The 22,674-nt window shown below is 40.0% G+C and overlaps 1 protein-coding gene across 4 annotated transcripts; it reads left to right on the plus strand.

Moving 5' to 3' along the window:
• Positions 1-681: 681 nt before the first annotated feature.
• On the plus strand, positions 682-21,637 carry HNRNPM (heterogeneous nuclear ribonucleoprotein M). Of its 4 annotated transcripts, none has more exons than XM_075723469.1 (13): positions 682-696; positions 8,435-8,552; positions 11,053-11,250; positions 11,642-11,795; positions 12,875-12,924; positions 13,226-13,286; positions 15,274-15,375; positions 15,967-16,011; positions 16,414-16,488; positions 16,962-17,060; positions 19,233-20,014; positions 20,316-20,367; positions 21,205-21,637. In XM_075723469.1, the coding sequence occupies exons 2-13, from the start codon at positions 8,451-8,453 to the stop codon at positions 21,366-21,368; spliced, it is 1,884 nt and encodes a 627-aa protein (XP_075579584.1). In that variant the 5' UTR covers positions 682-696; positions 8,435-8,450; the 3' UTR covers positions 21,369-21,637. The 4 variants fall into 4 exon arrangements, with proteins under 4 accessions (XP_075579584.1, XP_075579583.1, XP_009481463.2 ...); XM_075723468.1 differs by lacking the exon at positions 682-696 and adding an exon at positions 8,163-8,348; XM_009483188.2 differs by lacking the exon at positions 682-696 and having other exon boundaries at positions 8,435-8,528.
• The last annotated feature ends 1,037 nt before the right edge of the window (positions 21,638-22,674 follow it).

The following is a 22,674-nucleotide window of genomic DNA, read 5'->3' on the forward strand; positions in this document are numbered from 1 at the left end:
AAAAAGTGTTGTTAGGTAAGAGTCATTGATCTGAGTGTTTAGTTAGATACAGGGTTATTTTGTTAAAATTCTTCTAGTGTAAGACTACAAATATGGTGGGTCAATGTATTATTTGACTTAAAGGATTTTAGTAGTATAGTGTACTAAGGAGCAAATAAGTAGGGTGGACATCTGCTCTGGAGCACTGCAAGGAGATGAGTGAGGCTTGGTCGGCTTTAAAGAGATTCAGCTTATGAAATCAAAAACTTTGGTTACATTGGATAAATGTGGGAGAGAATAGTGGGTCTTCATGACGTAAGTTGTCTGCTGTTAGGAAATCTTTGTTACAATACACTATGTAGCACTGGTACCGTGCCTCCCAGCTTTAGTTGAAAGGTGTACAGCTTTGCAAATAATGTGAATGGATGAAACTTTGCAAGTTTTGATTTAGTTTTAAGAACGTAACAAGTTATGTTCCAAGAGGTGGTATAATGTTGATCAAATGCCAGAGTAGTTAATGTGTGTGATTATCTTTCTTTGCTTGCAGTGAAGGTGAACGACCAAGCCAAAATGAAAAAAGAAAAGAGAAAAGTGTCAAAAGAGGAGGAAATCGCTTTGAGCCATATGCTAATCCTGCTAAAAGATACCGAGCTTTTATTACAAATATTCCATTTGATGTGAAGTGGCAGTCTCTGAAAGACCTGGTCAAAGAGAAAGGTAATGTACAACTCAGGTGGCCAAGTGATGTCTGTCATCTTACTTGTGGCTGACTTTGTTTGTAAACTTAAGAGTTGAGGTTCTGGGTGGACTTAGTGACATGAGTTTTGTAAAAGGTCTTCTTGAAGCCTTTTTGGATGTTGCACAACATCTGCTGCCTGGCAGCCTTCCAGATGGATAGTTCCTTTATAGGCATGTTGGCATATAGCTAATAGTGCTTCACTGGAGATTTAAAAGAGTATTTTTCTTGGGGGTGGGGTGGGGTGGGAAATGAGGCTTTTACCGGATTTTAGCCTTGACACGCAACAAAACTTTCTGAAGCATTTTAATGTCTTTTGGGTAATAAAGGTAGTTAGTTACTGCTGATCTGGTGTGTGTACATATGGCTGTGTCCCCAAACTTGGTCGTGATTTGTGCTTAGACGAGATCCATACTGCCATTTGATAGCAGTAAAATGTATTTAAGGGTGACCTGCAAAAAAGAAAAATCAGGTTTGTGCTTTGGCATGTGCTGCAACACAGTTAGGGCTTTGGAAATCATGTTCCTGGTGTTTCCCCCTTCCCCACTTATATTTAACTGTCCCATTGTGAATGGGAGCTGCCTTAGTTTGTTGACCTTAGCGTCTTCATCTCTTGAAGAAGATGAAGAAATTGAGCTGACTACTCTCGGGTGGTGACAAGTCTAAATGTAGTGTTATTTCTTTAAGCTGATGCCCAACTTAACTAGTTTTCAAGTCACCTTGGAAATGCAGCGGAGTGGCAAGAAAATACTTGGCTTCTCCATCATCAAAATGTCTCAAAACAAGTTAAGAGTAACTAATACAACCATTCCTCTTGTGGGTCACTTCTAAAATACATAGCATCAGTCATAAATGTCTCGCAAAATAGCAATCAGTGTTCACTTGCGTTTGAACTAGGTAAGGAATGATAGTTAATGTGTTCACAAGGTATGGCCTAATGAATGGGAAAACAAATTTCCAAAGGGTTTTAAAATGTTTGTCTTTGGAGGCAAAATGGAACTGAGTCTGCGTAACGAACTTCAGGACTATAAGCCCTGGGAAACTTCCATAATTAGAGGCTGTGAAATGTTGGTGCTTGAGCTTCAGCGATGGTCTTCTGTAATATGAAGAATTACAGTCTTAAAAGACTTCTTTAACAGGCCCTAATTAGGAATGGTCCCTTGCCTTAAACTACGCTTTCACTTTGCTACTTGAGATACATTGGTTAATAGGCGTATCTCTATGTGTAGATGTCTAATTTTAAGTACTATGTTGAATTCCGTTCCAAGTGTCTTGTGGTTTCTCTCCAGTTCACGTGGATGGAAAAGTCCGGTGTGAGATTGTTTCCTGCCTTGCTGTTCAGCTACTCATTCCAGCAGATACTCCTAGGGGAACATTGAAACTTCTTCATTCTGTCTGCAGGGCTTGTTATGCTAAACATTGAGAAGCATTGTTCTTGGTTTTTGGGACTGCTTGTTAAAATACAACAGTTGAGATTTGCTGTGTAGTTGCGATTCATTCTAATTAGTCACTGACTTCTACCAAATTGGTGCTCTTGTGCTGTGCTTGAACTTGCTCAATCGGTACGTCTTGATACAAGGCATAGTAGTTCCAAGAACCAGGAATGTGACCGTGGAAAAATCTAAATGTTAGAATTCTTGGTTTGTAAGTGTAAGAATTACAGGCCAAATGTTCAAGGTTTTGGGAGCATGTGAAACGGATCTGTACACAAAGGGTAAACATAGGCGTTTCATGACTGCTCCATCGCTTGGCAGTCGTGAAGACGTAAGCTGTTAGCAGCAATGGCATAGCAGGTTGCTGAACGTAGGAGGAGTTCACCTCAATCGGCTGTTTTGCGTCAGTAAGTATGGTTTAGGAGACATGAGCTTTGAGGTCTGCTCATATTTCTGCAACCTGGTTTTTTAGATGCGTACATGTGAAGTCTTCTAAAGGTGACATGTCTCTCAAGAGTAATGCCTTGGTTCAGTCATTTCAGTGTATTTGTTGGTGAAACTCAATTACAGGTATGCAGTAAGACATACTTATTAATGAAATTAAAAAATGTTCTTGTTTGACACTCCCTTGTATTGGCTGACAAACACAAGGTTCTACTAAACTGATGTAATCAGCATTGATAACTGGCAATTGGTGAATGGCTTCAGGAGAAGAATGAGGCAGCAGTTCTTCAGCATGTAAGTGGAGTCTAAACGTAAACATGATTGAATGCTAAATAGCTGTCTCAATCTGTCCCCCAACAAATGGCTCTGTCTTAGGGAGAAAAATGGTAATGCTTCATGGCAGCTGGCATAAGTGAGGTGATACCATATGATAAAAAAGAACTTGTATTTGCAGTTTAGATATTTATTGGTTCCTTTAGGAAATACAGAATTTCATATTTTAAACCTTTTTCCTGACCAGAGTAGCAAGATGGCGTACAATACAAGGAGAAAGATTAGCTGTAAAATGAGGCCGTAATTAACGTTCCGCTCTGTTGCAAAGCCAGGAGCAGTTGCAGTCAAGGCCACGCTCATGTCACATTCAAAGATTGCAGGACACCCCAGGGACTGTTTGTATTAGCATGGTTGCACCCATGTTTGCGTAAGGCAGAGCTGCAGTACGGAGCAGGCATGCCTACCTCTTCCTATCAAAACCTGGATGTGTGAACAGACGTGAGGAAAAGAAGCAACAAAGCTTTCCCAGCTTAAACTTTCTGTGAAGAAGAGCAGCTGCTAAACTTCATGTGCTGCCTTTTCTTGCTCCATCTCCAGAAATTTTTGGAATCTTTGTGGCCTCCCAAAGATGTAACTCGTCCTCTTGCTCTTGTACTTGATCCCAGATGTTAGTTGAGCACTTCTGTTACTTCGCTACTAACAGCTGTTACTCCAATACCTGAAGACAGGTGTTACTGGAGAGTCCCCTGGATTTCAGCGCCCAGTATTCTGTCGCAGTGTGCTTGCAGACTGAAGTTTAGGTGGGCAAAGAGAAAAGGGTGAGTAAGCAGTGTGGAAGTGCTGTTACACATCTGACTTATTCCCCCTTACTTTCAGTAGATGCTCTAATGAGTTGCTCTGTCGTCATTGGCCTTAACCATCTTTTCAAGGAGGCACTGTCCTTCATCAGTGGCTGCAATGAGCTTTTTCACTCCCTCTTTCCTGCCTGGGCTTTTAAAGAGCCAAAATTACCCATGTTTTTTTCTGGGTTCTCATGCAAAAGTGAGATTTCCCTTCCCCTACTGTAAATGAATAGCTTGCAAACTCTTCTCTGTCTCTACTTTGGGAAGAATGTTTTTCTTCTCCCCTTTTTAACTAAAGCTTTGTACATGTAGAAAGTGTGTTTCTCTCCTCTCCCTCTCTTTTTACAGGCTGCCTGTTGTGAGCTTTAAACGCTGTAAATGAAGGAGGAGCTGTGACCTGTTCTGAATTGCCTCACGTTGAAAGTGAGGCTTTTGATGGCAGGGTCCTCTTGAATTGGTCACATTGCTTGTGGTTCTTTGCTTCTGAAGATGATGGGACATCCATATAGTTGTGGTAGTGTCTTGAGAGGCTTCTGTCTCTATTTAGTATGTACTTTTGACCCCGTAGGCCAAAGAAATTACTATGGTATAAAACATTTACCCCTCTTTCAGTTTCTGTGCTTCTCCTCTTGGTGAGACTTGTGTCTCTGTACCTTTCACGCCTTTCAGAGCTTCTTGGTTTGTCGCTAACTATTAAAATCATATTGCCTAACTTTAGAATATTCTAAAGTTGTCATCTGTGTCTGAGCCTGTTATCCTAGTTACTTCCCAGATACGTCTTTAGGACTAGGTGAATCCATCTGAGCCATGCCTCAAGTCACCATATGGACGTACTTATCTGAGCTTCCTGAACAGTCATTGGAGAATACCTGAATGCTGACAGAACAACCTGGCTTGAACATCTTAATTTTCTGTGCAGATAAACTTCTTTGGAAAGTGGCTGTAAAGTTTGAGGGAAAAACCCGATGTCTGTAATAAGTAATGCTGGAGATTCCTTTGGTTTGTATTTCTAGTTATTGCAGTGATTTCTGCTTCAGTCTCTTCTTTTAGGAAACGCTGAGTTTCTGAACTTTCTCAAGTGTGAGGTTTAAAAAAAAAAAAAAAATCAGTCTGCTCTAAGTTAAGTCTTCAAGGCACCGTGGGGAAACAGGTTCCTTAATTATACTTGCATTGACTTAGAGCTAGTGTTTTCTGCAAGTTTTATCTCCGTTTGGAGGCTGGTCTGGTAATAAACTTGAGTTCCTTAAGTAACAGTCTCTTGTGCTTGAATGAAATTTCTTCACTTGTGGATATAGGATATGTTTCCTGATATAAGCCAACTATTTTTCTAGCAGAAAGAAAATCTGCCCGGATCACTGTGCATTTCTTTTGCCCTCTGAAGCAGGTTTAGTACATGGATATCTGCAGCTGGTACTCTTCCATGGCTTAATTGCCTATGCACTGTCGTAGGCTGCCCTTGTCTGCTCTTCGGCTTAATCCCTCATGCCTTGTGTTCTGATATACTGTGGTTTGGGATCTAGAAAAAAGCCAAATAAATGTGATGCAGCATAGCTTGTTAAAAAAAAAAAGTTTCCTTTGCCAGCCTCAAACAATAGTCTCCTGGAAGAAGTGTCAAGTTGAATTGTTTTACGTGTTTTTCCAGTGAAAAAATGCATTTTTATTGCAGTTGTTCTGTACTCGGGACTTGGTGTCTTGGATACTGAGCTGTACACTATTTGTGTCGTTCCCCTCCCCCCCTACTTTTTTTTTTTTATTTGGCTATTCAGGAAGTTCAGATGTCCTTTGAAGGAAAACTTCAAGATGTATATTCAGTTTTTAATATAGGTGTCTATAAGGCTTGAATGTGAAGCACTGAGCAAAATTGGCACATACTAGATTTTCCAAGTGACGAACAATTGCTGCTGGGATAGACTCCTGGAAATCTCGTGGTTCAGAGGTCAAAGATTGGTTAAAAGAGTAAATGTTAAATTGTATTTAATATGTTCAAGCTTGGCAAACTTCTGTGGAATTGTTTGTGTGGATCTGAAGTAAGAATTGTAGCTGAATTCGATTAGTGGTTGGGAGAGGAGAGCCCTCGATCCAGGGGCTCAGTAGCGTTATTAGGAGCAAAGTCACAGACTTCTAACCTGTGACTTCTGGCCTCTGTGAAATGGAGTGGTTTTGTATTGTAGGTAATCTGGGAATTTGGTGTCTTACTACATAAATTGTTGAATCACATTTGCATTCTTGATCAAAGTTTGGTTGGACTCTGGCTGCTGCTATTGAGATGGATGGCTTCAGAACGTCTTGGTAATGCTGAATATTTGGACTCGGTGCATGGCCATGTACCACCAAGGACTAGTCCAGGAGGGCTGTTTACAGCCCAGTCCCTTTCACCACACAGGCTGTGGAAGCAATTCCATGTATATTACATGACCACGTACTGTTCAGATTATAGGCTGGAATTAATTTTGTTAGGCTTTATTTCAAGAAGTATTGTTTAGATAGTGAAACTATGGATAGTAATCGAATGCTCTGATCTTCCCTGTCCCTTTCAAAGGGATTTGTTAGCCTCTGCCAGTTTCAAACACTATCCTCATAAAAACACGAATGGATTGGAGTTTGTTTATTCTGTCTAGCTAACTGTTCTTTGGCTGGAATGCTGATATTGCTAAATTATTTTTTTAAAATAAGAAATGGAGATTAAAAAAAAAAAAGTAGTGATTTCATTAAGCATTCCTTTCTTTCCAGCTTCGAGAGACCTTTCAGGATGTTCGTTTTGCATAACGACACTAGGTGTCCTGTAAATGACTGGTCCTGTGGGAGGTCAGGCTGAACACTCCTTTCTGTCCCTTGCAAAGAGGTAGACTCTTGATTGTGAGACTCCAGTTCCTTGCCTGGGCCATGGTTTCCCACAAAGACTGCTTTCCACCTTTCAGATAATGCGACTTGGAGTCCTCCTGTCTCAAACTTAAAACCTAAGACTTCTAAAACCAGAAAGAAAAAGTAAAAAAAATGTTTTCTTTGATGATTCTTCTGTATGCCAGTCACTTCAAAGGCAGCAGCCATTTCGGTAGTTGTATTCTGGAGGTACACGATGTGGTTATGTGGTCATAAAAAGGCAATCCTAATCTTGTGAGGAAAGGTGCAGATGTAGTTTTCCAGTGCGTTTTGCCTGTTGCTGTAGATGGTTTTGTCTTGAGAGCAAATATGGCAGACTGTTTAATACCACTTACTGAAGCTAAAAAAAAATTTATTTTATTGTGGCTAAACAAAAGGCTAAAAAACTGCTGAAATAAATAGTAGGCAGTCAGTGATCTCTTGGTCTCTTGGTTCAGTCTGACTCCCTGTTTGGAAGCTCGTCTTTAAATCCAGAGAAAAGCAAGTAACTGTTCAAGTTCTGGGCTATGGAGACAAGATTGCATACTATGTAAAGCGAAGGAAACTTGTTTTTGCAGACTTTCCCATGGATTTGGATTGCCTCAAGTAATGAGTGGATACTAAAGATCAAGGAAACTGATATTGTGGAAATAGCTGGCTTTCGCAGTGGAGGAAAATCAAGAACATGTTTAATTGTTTTAAGACTTTACTGCATACCTGTAATTGTCCAGTTTTGTGGTCTAGTGAACATGGAGTGTTTCTGGGCTTTCTTATAAGGCAGAGGCTCCATACACGGTTGTTGATTGTTCTAAATTCCCATTGTTTTCTTGGCTTTTCTCCCTTGGTATATGTGTCGTCTGGAATCTGATTTGTAGTTGGTGAGGTAACATACGTGGAGCTCTTAATGGACGCTGAAGGAAAGTCAAGGGTAAGTGTTTGAGAGATTTCTTCTGTGGATTTTCTACATGACAAATGTAACTGTATGGTGGCGTGGAACGAAACGAAGTCAGGAAGGTAGAGAGCGTGTATGCTTAGTGTCTATAACATAGGATTGCTTAAAGCTTCTTTTGGGGTGGGGAGGAGGTGGGATGGGGCCTTGTAAACAGCGTTAGGGTGGTCTTCCACTGTGTTCAGTTGGCGTTGGCTGTTTGAATGACCCACGGACCCTAGCAGTATGTATAGCGGTACGGAATATTAAAGTAATACTTGTGTTTTGGAAAACGTCACTGTAGCGGTTTGCTGGATTTGTAAGGCCAGTGTGCAAAAGCAGGTTCTGTAAACTACACTTCCTGTGCCAGTAAACAGAATTCAACTCCTAAATGTAAATGTATATTGCCTTCATAGGTACCTAAGTCCTTTAGTCCAGCGACAGTATTTTACAAGGAAAAAAATAGTAGGAGCACACTTAACTGTACTGAAGGATATGGATTTAGGGTGAGAGAATATGGCAAGGGTTTTGCTGTATGACAGAGGAGAACAGGTCACATGAAGCGTGTGGTATTTTTCTTGGAGAATCGGGACTTAGTTCTGTTTGTTACAACTTCAGAAACTACAGTTTAATCCTCTTAATGCATAAGAAATTATGTCTTATGGAATTCAAGTATTGAAGGCTTTATTGGGTAAGATTACATTTATTTTCGCTATTAGGGCTAACTAATGTGATTTGACTTTTAAAAAAAAAAGTTTTTTGTGTGTTTTGTGCTTTTACTTACTTTATTTCTTCTTTCTTCCCTCCTCTCCTCCCTGTTACTCGCCTGTGAAATCATCTCATCAGGGATGCGCGTAAGTTCACTTATGAATTTATAGCAAGAAATGAGGAAACTCTTAAAAAAATAAGCAATGTTCTTAGATGTCTTGTATCCCCACAGTGTTGTTGAATTCAAGATGGAAGAAAGCATGAAAAAGGCTGCAGAGGTTTTGAACAAGCATAGTCTTGGTGGAAGACCATTGAAAGTGAAAGAAGTAAGACGTGCATCTGTTCTTTCAGTATGTTGACTTTGAAGGTGAAGGGGTAGTTCTTAGTCAAAATTTACGGCTGACTCATTTACAGATAAGAATAATTGACAAAAAGCAGGACTCATCAAATAGGATTAAAAAACCCACAGTCAACCTTTTTTTACCATCAGCGTGTACTGATGAACTTGAGTTTGAATGTGATTATCAAGACTAAACTTGATTTTCAAGAACAGGTGCTGATGGTAGTAATGCAGAACTTGGACAAAGCACGAGTTTGGCTTTAGCTGCAGGTATACTCGCTTGCTGAGTGATTTGAAGAAGAAACCTGCATAAGTATTGTTTATTCTTGACTGCCTTCCCTTTTAATTCTGCTTCATAATGAATGTGTTCTACAAACAATTCCATAGAATAAGCTGGTTTCTGAAGTACTTCAAAGATTTATTTCCATTTTAATGGCTTTGCTATTGTCAAACAGTATGACATGCTCAACTGTACCATGAGTTAATTCTTAACCATTGACAAGTTTAAAGTTTTATTCCAGCAGTTTGGAACCTGTAGCTGCATTTAAAATTCAATTAGACAAAAATAAAAAGGGACTTACTTCAGTGTTAGCATTAACTCTTGGCCCTAGGGTATATGAGCTATGTTCGTGGCTAAGCAGGCTTCATGTTCTGTCATGCCCTGCCCACTTAATGATGGGGGGGTGAAAGATGTCTGCATGAGTCTAAGATAGAGAATGTGTGCAGAAGGTCTGCCCTTAGCAACTCGCTTCTTGCTGTAGCCTGAGGAGTGCTTGGGAAGAAAGACGGGGACAGCAAGTGGCAGCACTTCTTAGATCTGCCAGATTTTGTAAGTAGAGTAATGAATTCTGGGGGCAGCAGCCTGCTTCTGGGCACAAGCCATCTTCTGGCACTACTGACCTCTTCCTTCCTTTAAAGGATAGCAAGAGGTGAAATGGAAGGTTAGAAAAACATAGTTGCACCTGGGAGTCATCAGGCACTAACTTCTCTAAGGGGACTTTGGAAGAAAAAGCTATTGAGAGTGGGCCATGTCTGGGTCAGTTTTCCTGTTACTGATACACCATTAGTACTGAGAGTCAGGTTGCTGTTTGGTATCGGTCCTTGAGAAGAAGTGGTTGAAATTTGCCCAACTCTTCACGGAACTCTTTTTGTACTTGAATATTTCTGCCTGTATGACACGGAGAGAACAGAAATGATACTTGAAATCAGTGAAGAAGTGTTTTACCAGTATTGGGGACTTTAGAGACACTTAGCCCAGCCAAGTGCCCCAGTCTGACTGTGAAATGAATTAAGTTATTGGGGATGACCATTAGCATCAGTTTTGCCAACTGCCTGGTACGTAACCTCTCCTTGTTGGCTGTCTCACTGCTGAGGAGCATGAAGGCCTTCAAATGATGTAATAATTTATGGCAGAATAGATAAAGCTCTTTGATCAGAAGACTTTAGTTTGTGTGACAACCACTCTTGGCTTTCTATTGGAGCTAATCTGGTTTTAAGCAATACCTTATTTTAACGGTGAAATAGGAAATTTAAATTGAGAAGTGACTTATATTCACTTTAATGTGTTCTCCACCTCAGACTACTATGATTTTCTGTAGCTGAAATAATCATGTGAAAGCTATCCTTTCTCCTGTTTTCAAAATGTGCTATTGTTTAGTCTTAAAATTCAGATCAAGATTCAAATTAACTCAAATAGCTTTTATTTTTAAAGCGTCTGTATTTCTGACTAATTAATTCTATTTGACATTTCACTTTCTTCAGCAGTCTTGCAGTGCTGGTGCATTTTGCTCGCTGAACATTTCAGTGTGACATTTCCAACCTAAGTAACATAAGTTCACCTTGTATTGTGAAGGTGCTTACATTCACTTTCAGTATAAAGTGAAGTGACGATAATTAATCTTATTTCCTTACTTGAATTCTTCATCCTACACTTCATGTTCTCTAGCATGTCCTAAAATAATGAGATTATGTAGTAATAGGGGGATACGTTAAAAGGTTTTTTTTTTTTTTTTGGGTGAAAAGCCAGTGTGGGGGGAAAAATGTTGCTCAAACCAATCTTCTTGAAACTGTATCTTGTCTTGTAAAGAAGTCCAAGTGCAAGGTAAATGAACTGTTGCATCGTTTTGAAGATGCCAAGGGTTAGTTGGCATTTGTCTTCCAAAACCTTCCCAGTGCCATTCTGGGTTTATCAGTCTTTGGAAACAGATGTAACTGTGAGGTTTATTGTCACTATTGAATAATAGATAAACACTTTCAGAATCAGGGGAAATGCATGAGTCGGAATAACTTGATAACTTGAAGGGTGCTGGCATACTGGTTAAAAGAAAATAAATTAGTGGATGGCAATGATATGTGAAGTAGTTGGCTTGGAGATCTATAGGGAGCAGACAGCCCTGTATAAAGGGAAACTCCTTCTTTTGACTGTTTCAGTCATGCCACTAAATCCACTAAATTCCCATGCATTTAGTGGAGCACAGAGGGATCTGAGTATGCTGTTTCTGTTTTTGCAGGATCCGGATGGTGAGCATGCCAGGAGAGCAATGCAGAAGGTCATGGCAGCAGCTGGTGGAATGGGTATTGGTCCAGGCCCAGGCGGCCCTGGCATGATCAATATCCCACCTAGTATACTCAACAATCCCAACATACCCAACGAGATCATTCATGCCTTACAGGCAGGGAGACTTGGAAGCACTGTCTTTGTTGCAAATGTAAGTGCTGTGTAATCTGTGAATAGAGTATCTGGGTCTTAACTGAGGTAAATCTAATGAATTAGAAGAAAAGCCTTAGTCTTTCAGCTCTGTTCCAGTAAAACTGAGTAGTAACTTACTCCGTGGCTAGTCTTGTAGATTCTCTGTGCTAGTGAAGTTGTAAATTAAGAATTATCCTACATGTTAATGGTGTCTGTTAATTTGTATTTTTGAACAAGGCCAAGAACGTTGCATTAAGCTTTGTAGCATTCTTTATGGTATTTAAATTTTATCCTACCTCTGTGAAGACTTTGTTTCTTGATTGTTGATATTGGGAAAGGAAATGTAAGAACGCTAAAGCTGTTTTTTGATGGAAATCTTTCTCATGCTTCCAATATTACTTGTCTTCCAGTTGGATTACAAGGTTGGTTGGAAGAAGCTGAAAGAAGTATTCAGCATGGCTGGTGTTGTGGTTCGGGCAGACATACTAGAAGATAAAGATGGCAAAAGTCGTGGGATTGGCACTGTCACTTTTGAGCAAGCTATAGAGGCTGTTCAGGCTATATGTATCCTTGAAGAGTAATGATGGTAAATAGTAGGCAAATAACTTAGCAAACAAAGCAGGATGAAAATATCAATTGTAGTATTACAAGTGAGGATATTGCCATGTCACAGAAAGTCAAGCCATTGCAGTGGGTGGAAAACATAAGGAAAACTGAAAAAGATAAAAAAGTCCATCTTGAAAGAATTGTTGCTGTTTGCTCAGAATCATTAACAAAGTGGATTCTCTTTCCCATGTGGATATGTGTTTCTAGCCCAAATAGTAAATTTCTGTGTCTAGGTTCCAGCCAGTATTAAAATGTAATTTCTGAGAAAAAATTTGTCTTAAATTCCTTTGATAGAGGTAAAGGAGGAATGCAGCAAATCCATTTGCAATGTAAGATGGCTTGACGTAGCGTGTTCCTCTGTTCCCTGTACCCTTACAGTGTGCAAGTGATGGTTTGCTTCATAACAATCTACAAAAAATGAACCAAACAACAACAAAGTACAGATACTACTGTGTGCATGATCTCTCAACTTGTTGCTATGGTGTGGGAAGGAGAAAAATATTTCCCTCTTTCCTCTCCCAAAGCCTCTCTTTCTATTTGAATGTTAATTCCATTCTGCATGTGCACCTCGTAAGTTAAGCCTTGTGGGAGGAAGCCTTACACAAACTTCCATGATTCACTAGTGTGGCATACTTCAAAATTTGGCTGTTTGTTAGTTTGGAAATGTTGGACTTTTGCATGTTTTCTCCTGTTTTAAATGGCTAAAGTTACTGATGAAACACTTAAACACCTAGGCTGGTTTGGAGACACGTTTTGAGCAATCTCTTAGCGACCTTAATCTTAACTGGAAGAGTCTTTTTAACTCATTGTTTAATTTTAAAAAGCCATTCTTTGAATATTCAGTTATTTGGATTTCGAAGCTTTTTACTTTTGGAGAAGGCAGAAGGATTTTTGATAGTCCGTAAACGATAGCTTAAGCGGCCTGGGGAGGTGTGGTTTTTTGACTGGGTTTTTGTACTCTGCATCAGATAGCACGTAGAACTTTAAGACTTTGTGTGGTTCTAGCGCTTGAACAATGATCCTTAGTGAAACAATAGCGATGTTTAATGGGCAGCTGCTGTTTGACAGACCGATGCATGTAAAAATGGTAAGTACATTCAAATTCTTACTGCTTTTTGAACTGCTAATTGTGCTCCTGATTTTGGACAAGGTGTAGTTTCAGGGTTGGGTTGAAATACGGGGGGAAATGTGTGACTTGCCTAACTCCTAGTGATGTCAACTCATGCCATCAGGGAAGGTTAATTCTGATTATTTTGCTAAAAGACAATCATAAATACAGTGAAGATTGCTTTAGCTTTGAGTTTCTGTGCTTTAATTAAAAAAAAAAAAAAGGCAAGAAATAATTTCTTACTTTTCTCTCAAACTTTAATGTATTGAATTGTGTTTAGGACGAACGAGCCTTTCCCAAAGGAGACTTCTTTCCTCCAGAGCGACCCCAACAACTTCCTCGTAAGTCTCTCCTGCATGACTGAATGTGTTATGTTTTTTATTTTGCTGTTCTGCAACTGGGGCCTGATCCCAGCCCTAGTAAGACTCTGGTTCACACTTTGGAAAGCTGGGATCCAAATGGTCTTAATAATATCAAAGGGGGAAGTAGTAAAGAAGAGCTGCTCAGTCTTGTCCTTTTTTTTTTTTTTTTTTTTGGATACTTCTTTCAGCTCATAGCTAGAAGCTTGTCTTAAAACAGTATCCCATTCACGTTCTCAAGGCTTCCAGACCTCTCAATTGCAATTCAAAGACCCTGATGCCTTGTAAAACTACTGTTAATAGTGGGATTTAATGGAAATGTAATTAATCAGTCAATAGGGAAAAATGTGCCTCCTTTTATGTGATGGTATTCTGGGTATCTAATGTTTCTCCTTCAATTGAAAGGACTGAATTGAGGACCTGAGAATCTTCCAGGTCTTCAGGTTTCTAAAGGGGATCTCATCAATTTATATAAATATCTGAGGGGAGGGTATAAAGAAGAGGGAGCCAGGCTCTTTTCACTTGTGCCCAGTGACAGGGCAAGAGGCAGTAAGCATAAACTGAAACACAGGAGACTCCATCTGAATATAAGGAAACATTACTGTGAGGATGACTGAGTACTGGAACAACAGGTTGCCCAGAGAGCCTACGGAGTCCCCATCCTTGGAGATGCTCAAAAGCTGTGTGGATATGGTCCTGGGTGACCAGCTCTAGGTGACCCTGCTTGAGCCAGTGGGGTTGGAGCAGATGACCTCCAGAGGGCCCTTCCAGCCTCAACCATGCTGTGATGACATACTGAAAGTATTGAACAGGAAGAGCTAGAGGCGGGAGAACACAGGCTTAATTTGTTTAAATACAGCAAGAATGTAAAGTGTGGCTGTTAATGTAGTTCTGTTAATTCAGCCAGTTGCTGTTTTCTTAGGCATGGGAACCAAACCTGTTGTGTGCTGCTAACTGGCACAATTTTAGTGATCGTCAGTCAATCCATCTCTTAATTAGTTCAGTTTTCTGTGTATCTGTCAAAGCTTTATTCAGCAGCAGTGTCACTCACGGTTTTTATTCCTGCCTTGATTTTCTATAATGATTTACCTCTTTTTCAAGAGAAAGTCATTGGGTTCCAATTTAATTATCTTTGTATGAAACTCAACAAATACCAATGGAAGCCTGTTTCTTGGCCTTTATTGGGGCGGGGATGGGGTATCTTGTGTTGTTTTAAAACAAGATTCAGCACTTCCTGTGTTTATTATGCTGAGCTGTAAATGAGGAAGTCCTCTTCTCATAGGCAAAGAATGCCATTAAGCTGTTGTTTGATGCAAGTGCAAGCAGAGACCTCTTTCTTCTTGATTAAGGAAAATATGAGGGCTTTTTCTTCTTTCTTTGGACTGGGGGAATCCTTAATTCATTTGGGTACAGGAAGATTCAAAATGATGCCTGGGAATTATGTACTTTGTTTGCTCAGAGAAGAGGCTGGCTGTGTGCTCTGAATTCTATAGGTGGCTATCATAATGATAGGTTGAACTTTGTGGTTAAATTCTTACCTACAAGGGAAGAACCTTGGCAAAGGTGGAAATAAGCCATTTGTCAATCAAAGGTAATACTGTGCAAAGGTTAGAAGATCTTTATACTAAATTGCCCACTCTATTCTCCTTAGATTGAGGAGTTGCACAAAACAAGCAGTGTTCTAGCCAGTTATTTTTCAGGAGTCAGCTTAAAATCAACCAAACAAGCAAGTTTTCTCAGTAGTAAGATGGAAAATGGATTATGAGAAAAAATATTTGAGAGTTTTTAGTATATTTCAAGACACATCTACTCTGGATTTACTATACACTTTCATGCTTTAAGTACACACCCCAAAGTGGGAACACAGCAAGCTTTTTGGAGAATGAAAGTCAATTACTTAAGAATAAAACTTGCTGTTTTGTCAAACTATGGAAAGAAGGCTTTTTTGATATCTGAATATTTTCTTCAGATGGTCTTGGTGGTATTGGCATGGGATTAGGACCTGGAGGTCAACCTATTGATGCAAATCATTTAAACAAAGGCATGGGAATGGGCAACATGGGACCTGGAGGTAAGAAGATTACTCCTATGCTTTTGTTTCATGAGAGCTTTAAGCTATGTAGAAGGTAGTTAGCTTTGTTTTGCCTACACAAAAAGTTGAAGTATATTAGGAGTGTTAAAGCCAAATGAGTTTTTGTTGAGCTAAGTAATGAGCTTGATAATGGAAACTTGAATTTAACCAACTGCTCCATTTTTTTTCCACTGTGGTCAAGGCACAGCTCTCATTTTCTGACTCTTGAGCATGAGCAGCAGACACTGCAAATATACATTAAACTTTGAAAACCATCTCTCACTTTTAACACTTATTAGTGGGCTTGCAAATCTTTGTTTAGGACATGTTTAAATAGCACAAGTTTTAAAGAGCCACCTAAAAAGTAGCACACATTCAGCTTTCAATTTATAAATGCCTATGGGTTTTTCCCCTTTGCTGCTTTATTTTCTGAGAAGGAATGTTGCAATCTACTCAGAGTTATCACATGTAAGGTCTTCAGTCCGAACAGTGGACATGTTGTATGGTCTCTATTTCTACAGCCAGTCTAATTAATGGCTGAACTTTTGTAGAATTACGTCTGCTATATAAAGCTTTCTCTTTTATTTTGAGGAATGGGAATGGAAGGCATGGGCTTTGGAATGAATAAAATGGGAGGTAAGCCGTGTTTTTTGACATGTATATAGCTTGGGCTTTCTGAAAGTCATGTAAACTTAGCCATATATGTCTAGCAAGCGTTTGTGTTCTTGAAATCGTCACCACTCTAGTAATAACTTGTTCCTTTTTGAGTGTTAATGAAACCGCTGTAGGTATATGGGGAACGGTTAATTCCTCAGATAAAACATGACCAGTGTTTCTGTCATGTGACTTGTTAAAACTGCCCTTGGCTTAGGAGATATGGTGTGAGCAAATTCTGACCAAATTTTGTTTTGTGAATCTGTGATACAGAGTTGTCTTGGTGCCTGTGGAAATGTTCTGTGAAAGCAGCTTATGTGGGTGAAGTATAGTGTTAAGTTGAAACACGTTGCTAAAGAATCCCTAAAAAATATTATCTTTCAGGAATGGAAGGTCCTTTTGGCGGCATGGAAAACATTGGTCGCTTCCCAGCTGGAATGAACATGGGCAGAATGAGTGGTAGGCATTAGTTTTTGTATATCCAACTCCTGACTTGTGTTCTCTGAAAGTGTAACACTGGAGAGATTCTCTAGACTGGTCATTTTCCTCTTGTCAGCTTTTACTGGAAAAACTTAAAGCTTACAGCTGACATGGTGTCCACAAGTGACTCATGGCCTCTGAGCTGCAGAAAACAAGTGATTCGTTGAGATTGTCTTGAAGGACTAGTTTACACAGAGGTAAACTATCTGTGCTCTATCTGTATTCACCAGAAAGACTTCTCCAGAGCAGTGTGACTGCCTCAAATGTGTTTGTCCATATTGAGACGAGTCCTGCTTTTTGTTGTTTTTTGATCTCAAGAAGACATGATCAGGAGAACAACGTAATAAAAAACTTGCCTTGCTGTTAATACAGGCATAATTTTTAAAGATTAGAATGTTCTCTCACGAGTCACTTAGACACCCTGAAGAACATACCAAACTTAATCTTTTCAGAGATGGATCGTGCCATGGGTGGAGGATTTGAAAGAGAATTTGGAAGAAATGAAATGGGAATGTCTCGTAGTTTTGGAGAGACCTTGGAGAGAGGAATAGGTAAGTACACTGAGCTAAGTACTTCTAGTACCTGCTTTTCATACCTGAACTGTAAAAATCGTGTGTGTTTTTTGTTATAATAAAACAGACTATGTTTTATATATATATTTGCTGTAATGGTTTGGTTTTGATTAAACTGAGAGCTGTACAGAATGCAGATGGATACACTAGTAGTGATCTGTGGGGCTATGTAATGGAATTTCAGATGCAACAGGAAACCTTCTGACAGTCTTAATGCACTGCCCTGTGTCTTGAAACTTCATGCTGAACTTTCATACACGTGTGTGGCAAAGAGGAAGGTTCTGAACGACGTGTGATCCAATCCTGTCACTGAAATGTAGTCTGCAGCCTAGACAGTAGGGAGGAAAAAATATGGCAAAACCTTAATTTCCTTCCCTTCCCCCAGACATTTTAGGAATCTGGTGTAGACTCACACATCAGATGATTGAGGAGAATGCCTTACTGTGCAACTCGTGCAGTGCTAAAATTACTGTTCTTCTGTTGGTCTCTCCTTTTGAACCCCAGTGGGAAAAGGAAGACTATCAATATAGCAAATAACTTGGTGTAAAATACTACTTGAATCAAACTAGTATAGCGCAGCGCTGTTCTGCCTGTAACAGCTTTGAGATGGCAAAAGGTATTAATCATGCTTTGTGGAAAGATTCAGAACTTGAACATTTTTAATGTCTTCAGTGAGCATCTGTTCTGTGTGTGTACAGCTTGATTCAGCCAGTTCCTGAGATTGTTCTGTTATTGCTGTGCTCTGTTAATTTGATATAACTTAAATTCATTTGTAAAGAAAGTGAAATGCAGTACACTGATGCTGATAAAACTCAGATGTCTCTTCATAAAATTGGATCTTGTATGCAAGGAAAGGTGATTTTTTTTGGTAAGTCTTAAAAAAAAAAAAAGACAGACAAAAATATCCTTACCTTAAAATGAAGGTTGCAAAGCAAATACGGTCTTCAAAAAACTCAAAGCACTTAAAGCAGCAATTCAGTTATGGTAACTCACTGCTTTTTATATATATATCTCATAATGCAATAAAAATAGTTTTGAGGGAGATAATCTTTAAATAGATAAGCAATATTATGCATTAAAACACATCTGAAAAAAGATTACTGGAAGACTAGAAAAAAATATTTTTAGACTGGTAGCTTTGGCAGTTGTCCATTCTTGAAATGCTACTGGTAAGGTACTAAATTTTTTTTCAGTGAAAACAAAGTCCTGCTCCTTCCCGCTGCCTGTGTAACATTTAGTTTCCTAGCAAGTTGCCCAGTGACTCTCTGGAAATACTGGACTATTTTAGTAATGAAGTACTCAAAACTGTAGAATTTCTGAAACAAAACTGAACTCAAATATCTCAAAGTAGGCAGACCTCCCCCCTTCCCAATTTACACAGTTAATTTTACTTGCTTAATGACTGAATCACAACATTTAATAACCAAGAGTTGGCTCTGCCTGCCTGCTCGGGAGTAGCCCTTTTCTGGGAGACTCTAAAAACAAATGCACCATGCTGCTGGCTTTCAGCTGAAGAAATACTCAGTGTTTATTGCTGTTGTTTCTTCATTTAAAAAAAAAAAAAAAAGCCAACGAGCTTGCACAAGTACAAATGTCATGTAACCCCAAACCATTCTGTGTTATTTAAGGTACTACTGAAGCTAGAAATACTGAAGCAGGATGAGTGCTGTTCGTAAATGTGATTGCTTCAGTTTCCTTGAACATAGGTTCATCTTGTTTATCTTCATTAAATATATGTAGATAATTGAAGTATGCACTTGACGCTGTCGTGGTTTAGCCCCAGCCAGCAACTAAGCACCACGCAGCCGCTCACTCCCTCCCCCTGCACCGGTGGGATGGGGGAGAGAATCAGAGGAGTAAGAGTGAGAAACACTCCTGGGCTTTCTCCATCCCAACTATAGTATGTGGTCTGATGAGATGACTGCTCCCCTAAATCGTGTGTTGTAGTCATGATGGTCTGCGTAATCAACAACAGTACTCTTCTTACCATCTGAAATAACACTTTGCTTCATATCCTGCAGCAACAGAGCACACAGTACAGTCGCTTTTCTGAATGATGATAAAGCTTAAAGCATTTCAGTCGTGTAAGCATGTATTAGGGTTTTTTTTTGTCCCTGTATGATTACTGATAAACTGTGTGTTGTGTTCCAGGTGGTGGAAATGCCAGCATTCCTGGGATTGAGAGGATGGCACCTGGCATTGATCGTATGGGCTCGGGAATAGAAAGAATACCTTCTGGGATGGGGCATGGGATGGAGAGAGTAGGCTCAGAAATAGACAGGATGGGTCTCGTTTTGGATCGCATGAGCTCCAACGTGGAGCGAATGGGTTCAGGAATTGACCGAATGGCCCCTCTGGGCATAGATCACATTGCTCCTAACATTGAGAGGATGGGCCCAGCTATTGAGAGAATGGGTTCTGGCATAGAAAGAATGGGTTCTGGAATAGGCTTTGGTATCGAGAGAATGGGCGCTGCCATTGACCGTGTTGGCACCACTATGGACAGAATGGGATCAGGTGTAGAACGTATGGGTTCTGGCATGGATAGAATGGGTATAGGTATGGAGCGTATGGTCCCTGCTGGAATGGGAACTGGAATGGGTCAGGTCATAGAGAGAATGCCAGCTGGTTTGGATCGCATAGGTGCCACTCCTATGGAAAGAATAGGAATAGATCGTATGGGTGCTGCTAGCATGGAGAGAATGGGCTTGGAGCGCATTGGAGCCACTAATATGGAAAGAATGGGCCCTGCTATGGGACAGGGCATGGGAGCAGGCATAGATCGAATGGGACTTGCAATGGGAAGCAATTTTGAAAGAACAATGGACATGGAACGTGGAAACTTTGCAGGCAATTTTGCAGGCTCCCTTGGAGGAACTGGAGGACCTGCAGCTGGGGTGGCCAGAAAAGCCTGTCAGATATTTGTGAGAAATGTGAGTAGCTTTCTTCCTACCTTCCTTCCTCCTGAAATTAATTGGTACTGACATGTTGATATCATCTGTGCTCGGTTGACTTCAGTCACAGTATCTAATACTGGATGCTGCCAAAGGAGGAGTTAGGTAGGCTTTTGTGAATCGAAGCCATTTCCTTAACAGGAGAAGGGCGCTCTGCGTCTGTAAATGAGGATGCTGAAAAATAGCTGTCCCAGGAAGGAAATAATGTTTTGAAGAGTTGGCAGTGCTTGCAAGTTGTTCAACAGATCCTCGGTAATGGTCTGTTCTTCTCTTTTCACAGCTGCCTTTTGATTTTACATGGAAAATGCTGAAAGATAAATTCAATGAATGTGGTAAGTTGCTCTATCACTGGTAATTACTCTGAGAACTGAATACGAATTAAACAGTAACTTCTGGCTCTGTATGTCCCTGATGCTAGTATCTTAACTAAAATGTCATTCAGACTTACTGAAATACTAGATCTTAAACCTGGACAAGTGTTGTGAGGGTATATACTGTCCCTGCTGTACCAGCAAGAGTTCTGCAGTGTTGAAAAGAAAGAAATGCCTGGTCAGTTGATAACCCAGTTAACACGTGCTTCTTCTAAGCATTTGTTCCCTTCTCCATCTCAGGGGCTGGGTTTATCATGCAGATAACCTCTTTGTAGTTGCGGAAAGAGATAGGAATAGAGATACGAAGTCCCGAGAACTGCTGAAAAGCAGCTGCACAGATTCTTTCTATCTAAATGAACATAGTTGTCTGGGAAAACTGTCCTTAAAAAAATAATTGAAAAAACCCTGAATTCACCTGCTGCTACCCAATACCTTGTGCTGCTTGTCTGATGGCAAAACCAAGGCCCAGCCTCATCAGTTGTGATGTGAAGTGTGCACTGAAGTGTGCATTGAGAAGTTGGACGGGACTTGTTAGCTTGTGCTTTGCTCCATTCATCTACTTCTGATGCTGCTGCTTGAGTGAGAACTGAGTGAAGCAGTCTGAATTAATTAATCTCTGAAACTGAGAACACTTCTTTAAAACAATGTCTTGGTAAAGTTGCCCTGTAGCTTTGAGTTTCAAAGTAACGGTAGCTTCTAAAGGTATACTTTCTGTGGCTTAAGGTAGAGAACTGTGACTTGATAGAGAGTTACGTGGTACCTGCTAGGTTAAACAAGAGCCTTTCTTTTCTTTTTAAGGTCATGTGCTGTATGCTGATATCAAGATGGAGAATGGGAAGTCTAAAGGATGTGGTGTGGTTAGATTTGAGTCCCCAGAAGTAGCTGAGCGAGCCTGCCGTATGATGAATGGGATACAGCTTCGTGGGAGGGAGATTGATGTGCGAATTGATAGAAATGCTTAAGTAGTTGCCTTTTTAACACTGATACCAGATTTTTGAATTTGTATTTTTTCTTGTTAACCATTTTAATTTGACTGGATGTAAAGGTGTTAAAACAACTCAGTTGCTTTCTGGAGTAATTTTAATTACTTTTTTAACAAATGGATTTCCATTTTACTGTTTTTGCATTGAAACGGCAATGTGCACAATCTTTTTTTGTAGTTGTGGCATCTTGTTGACATTACAGATGTAAACAGTATGACTTTGATAATAAATGCAAGTTAAAGATTTCAGTCACAGCATCCGTTACTGGCAGCACATCCTATGCTTGCAAAAATATCTGTAAACTGAGCTCAGTAAACTAGAACTTGTATTCTCTTGTGAAGTGTCAAGAAAGAATGTTCCTCTTGGTTGTCAGTTTATGACAGTATGAATTGGTCTTTAAAATGATGCATTTGCGCATTCGCATTAATGTTTGAATGTTTTTGGCGTACAGGGGGACTTCCCTTTCCTGTATTCAGACCTAATCGATGACCACTCTTAGCAAAAGGCTAGTAGCTTAATTCTTCTCCAGTGGCAATGCTGATTTAAAAAAAATAAAATAAAATATCCTGTACCTTCAGTTGTGTCAGTGCCATTCTGAAGGCCTGAACTGAAAATGGATTTTAAAACCTTGGGTTGTTTTTTTTCCCCTAATGTTCAGTGGGGGCCATGCACACAGGTGTATCAGTTCTAGTCAGGCATGAGGTGCAGGTGAAAGGCAGAAGGAGCGATATTTCACTTTCTCCTGCAAGCAATATAGTTTTAATAACACAAATTGAAAGCGATGATTTTTGAGTGGGAATTCTTGTGGCAGTAGAGCTGAAGCTGTATCCCAGAGACAGGATTTTTTGCCCTTATCTCAGTTTGAGAGCTGCGTGGCCTCCAAAATTAATTTTTTCTTACAGTAATGGGAAATGAAAAGGCGTTCTCATTGTGGGCCTGGTCTATCAGCAGGACTGCGCTGGCTCGGAGGCAGTGCTATTGACTGCCTCTCGAGGACCTCTCCCGTGGAGATCCATCGATAGCGTCTTGATGATACTGACTAAGTGGAGTGAGGACCACTGCTCTAAAAATTCACCAACAGGCTTTGTTGCACAAGGCTGTCATCCGAGCTGTATCCCATCAGAAGGCCGCTTGAAGTGTAATCAACTGTAATTATTAAGCTAAAGCTCAGCTGACTTGCCTTCTGGTGTCTGTACTCTGCTTTACAATACTGCTGAATGGTGCTGCAAGAGCCAGAGTGGTGTCAGGAGTCCTAAATGTGGAAAAATAGCTTGAATGGGGTGTT

The sequence above is a fragment of the Pelecanus crispus genome, chromosome 20 (assembly GCF_030463565.1).
Source record: "Pelecanus crispus isolate bPelCri1 chromosome 20, bPelCri1.pri, whole genome shotgun sequence".
Classification (NCBI taxonomy): domain Eukaryota; kingdom Metazoa; phylum Chordata; class Aves; order Pelecaniformes; family Pelecanidae; genus Pelecanus; species Pelecanus crispus.

Coding starts and splice junctions, on each gene's coding strand:
- HNRNPM (XM_075723469.1), top strand. CDS start 8,451: ATGGAAGAAAGCATGAAAAAGGCTGCAGAGGTTTTGAACAAGCATAGT. Junction 11,796..12,874: donor AGAGGCTGTTCAGGCTATAT/GTATCCTTGAAG, acceptor GTGAAACAATAG/CGATGTTTAATGGGCAGCTG. Junction 16,489..16,961: donor GAACATGGGCAGAATGAGTG/GTAGGCATTAGT, acceptor TAATCTTTTCAG/AGATGGATCGTGCCATGGGT.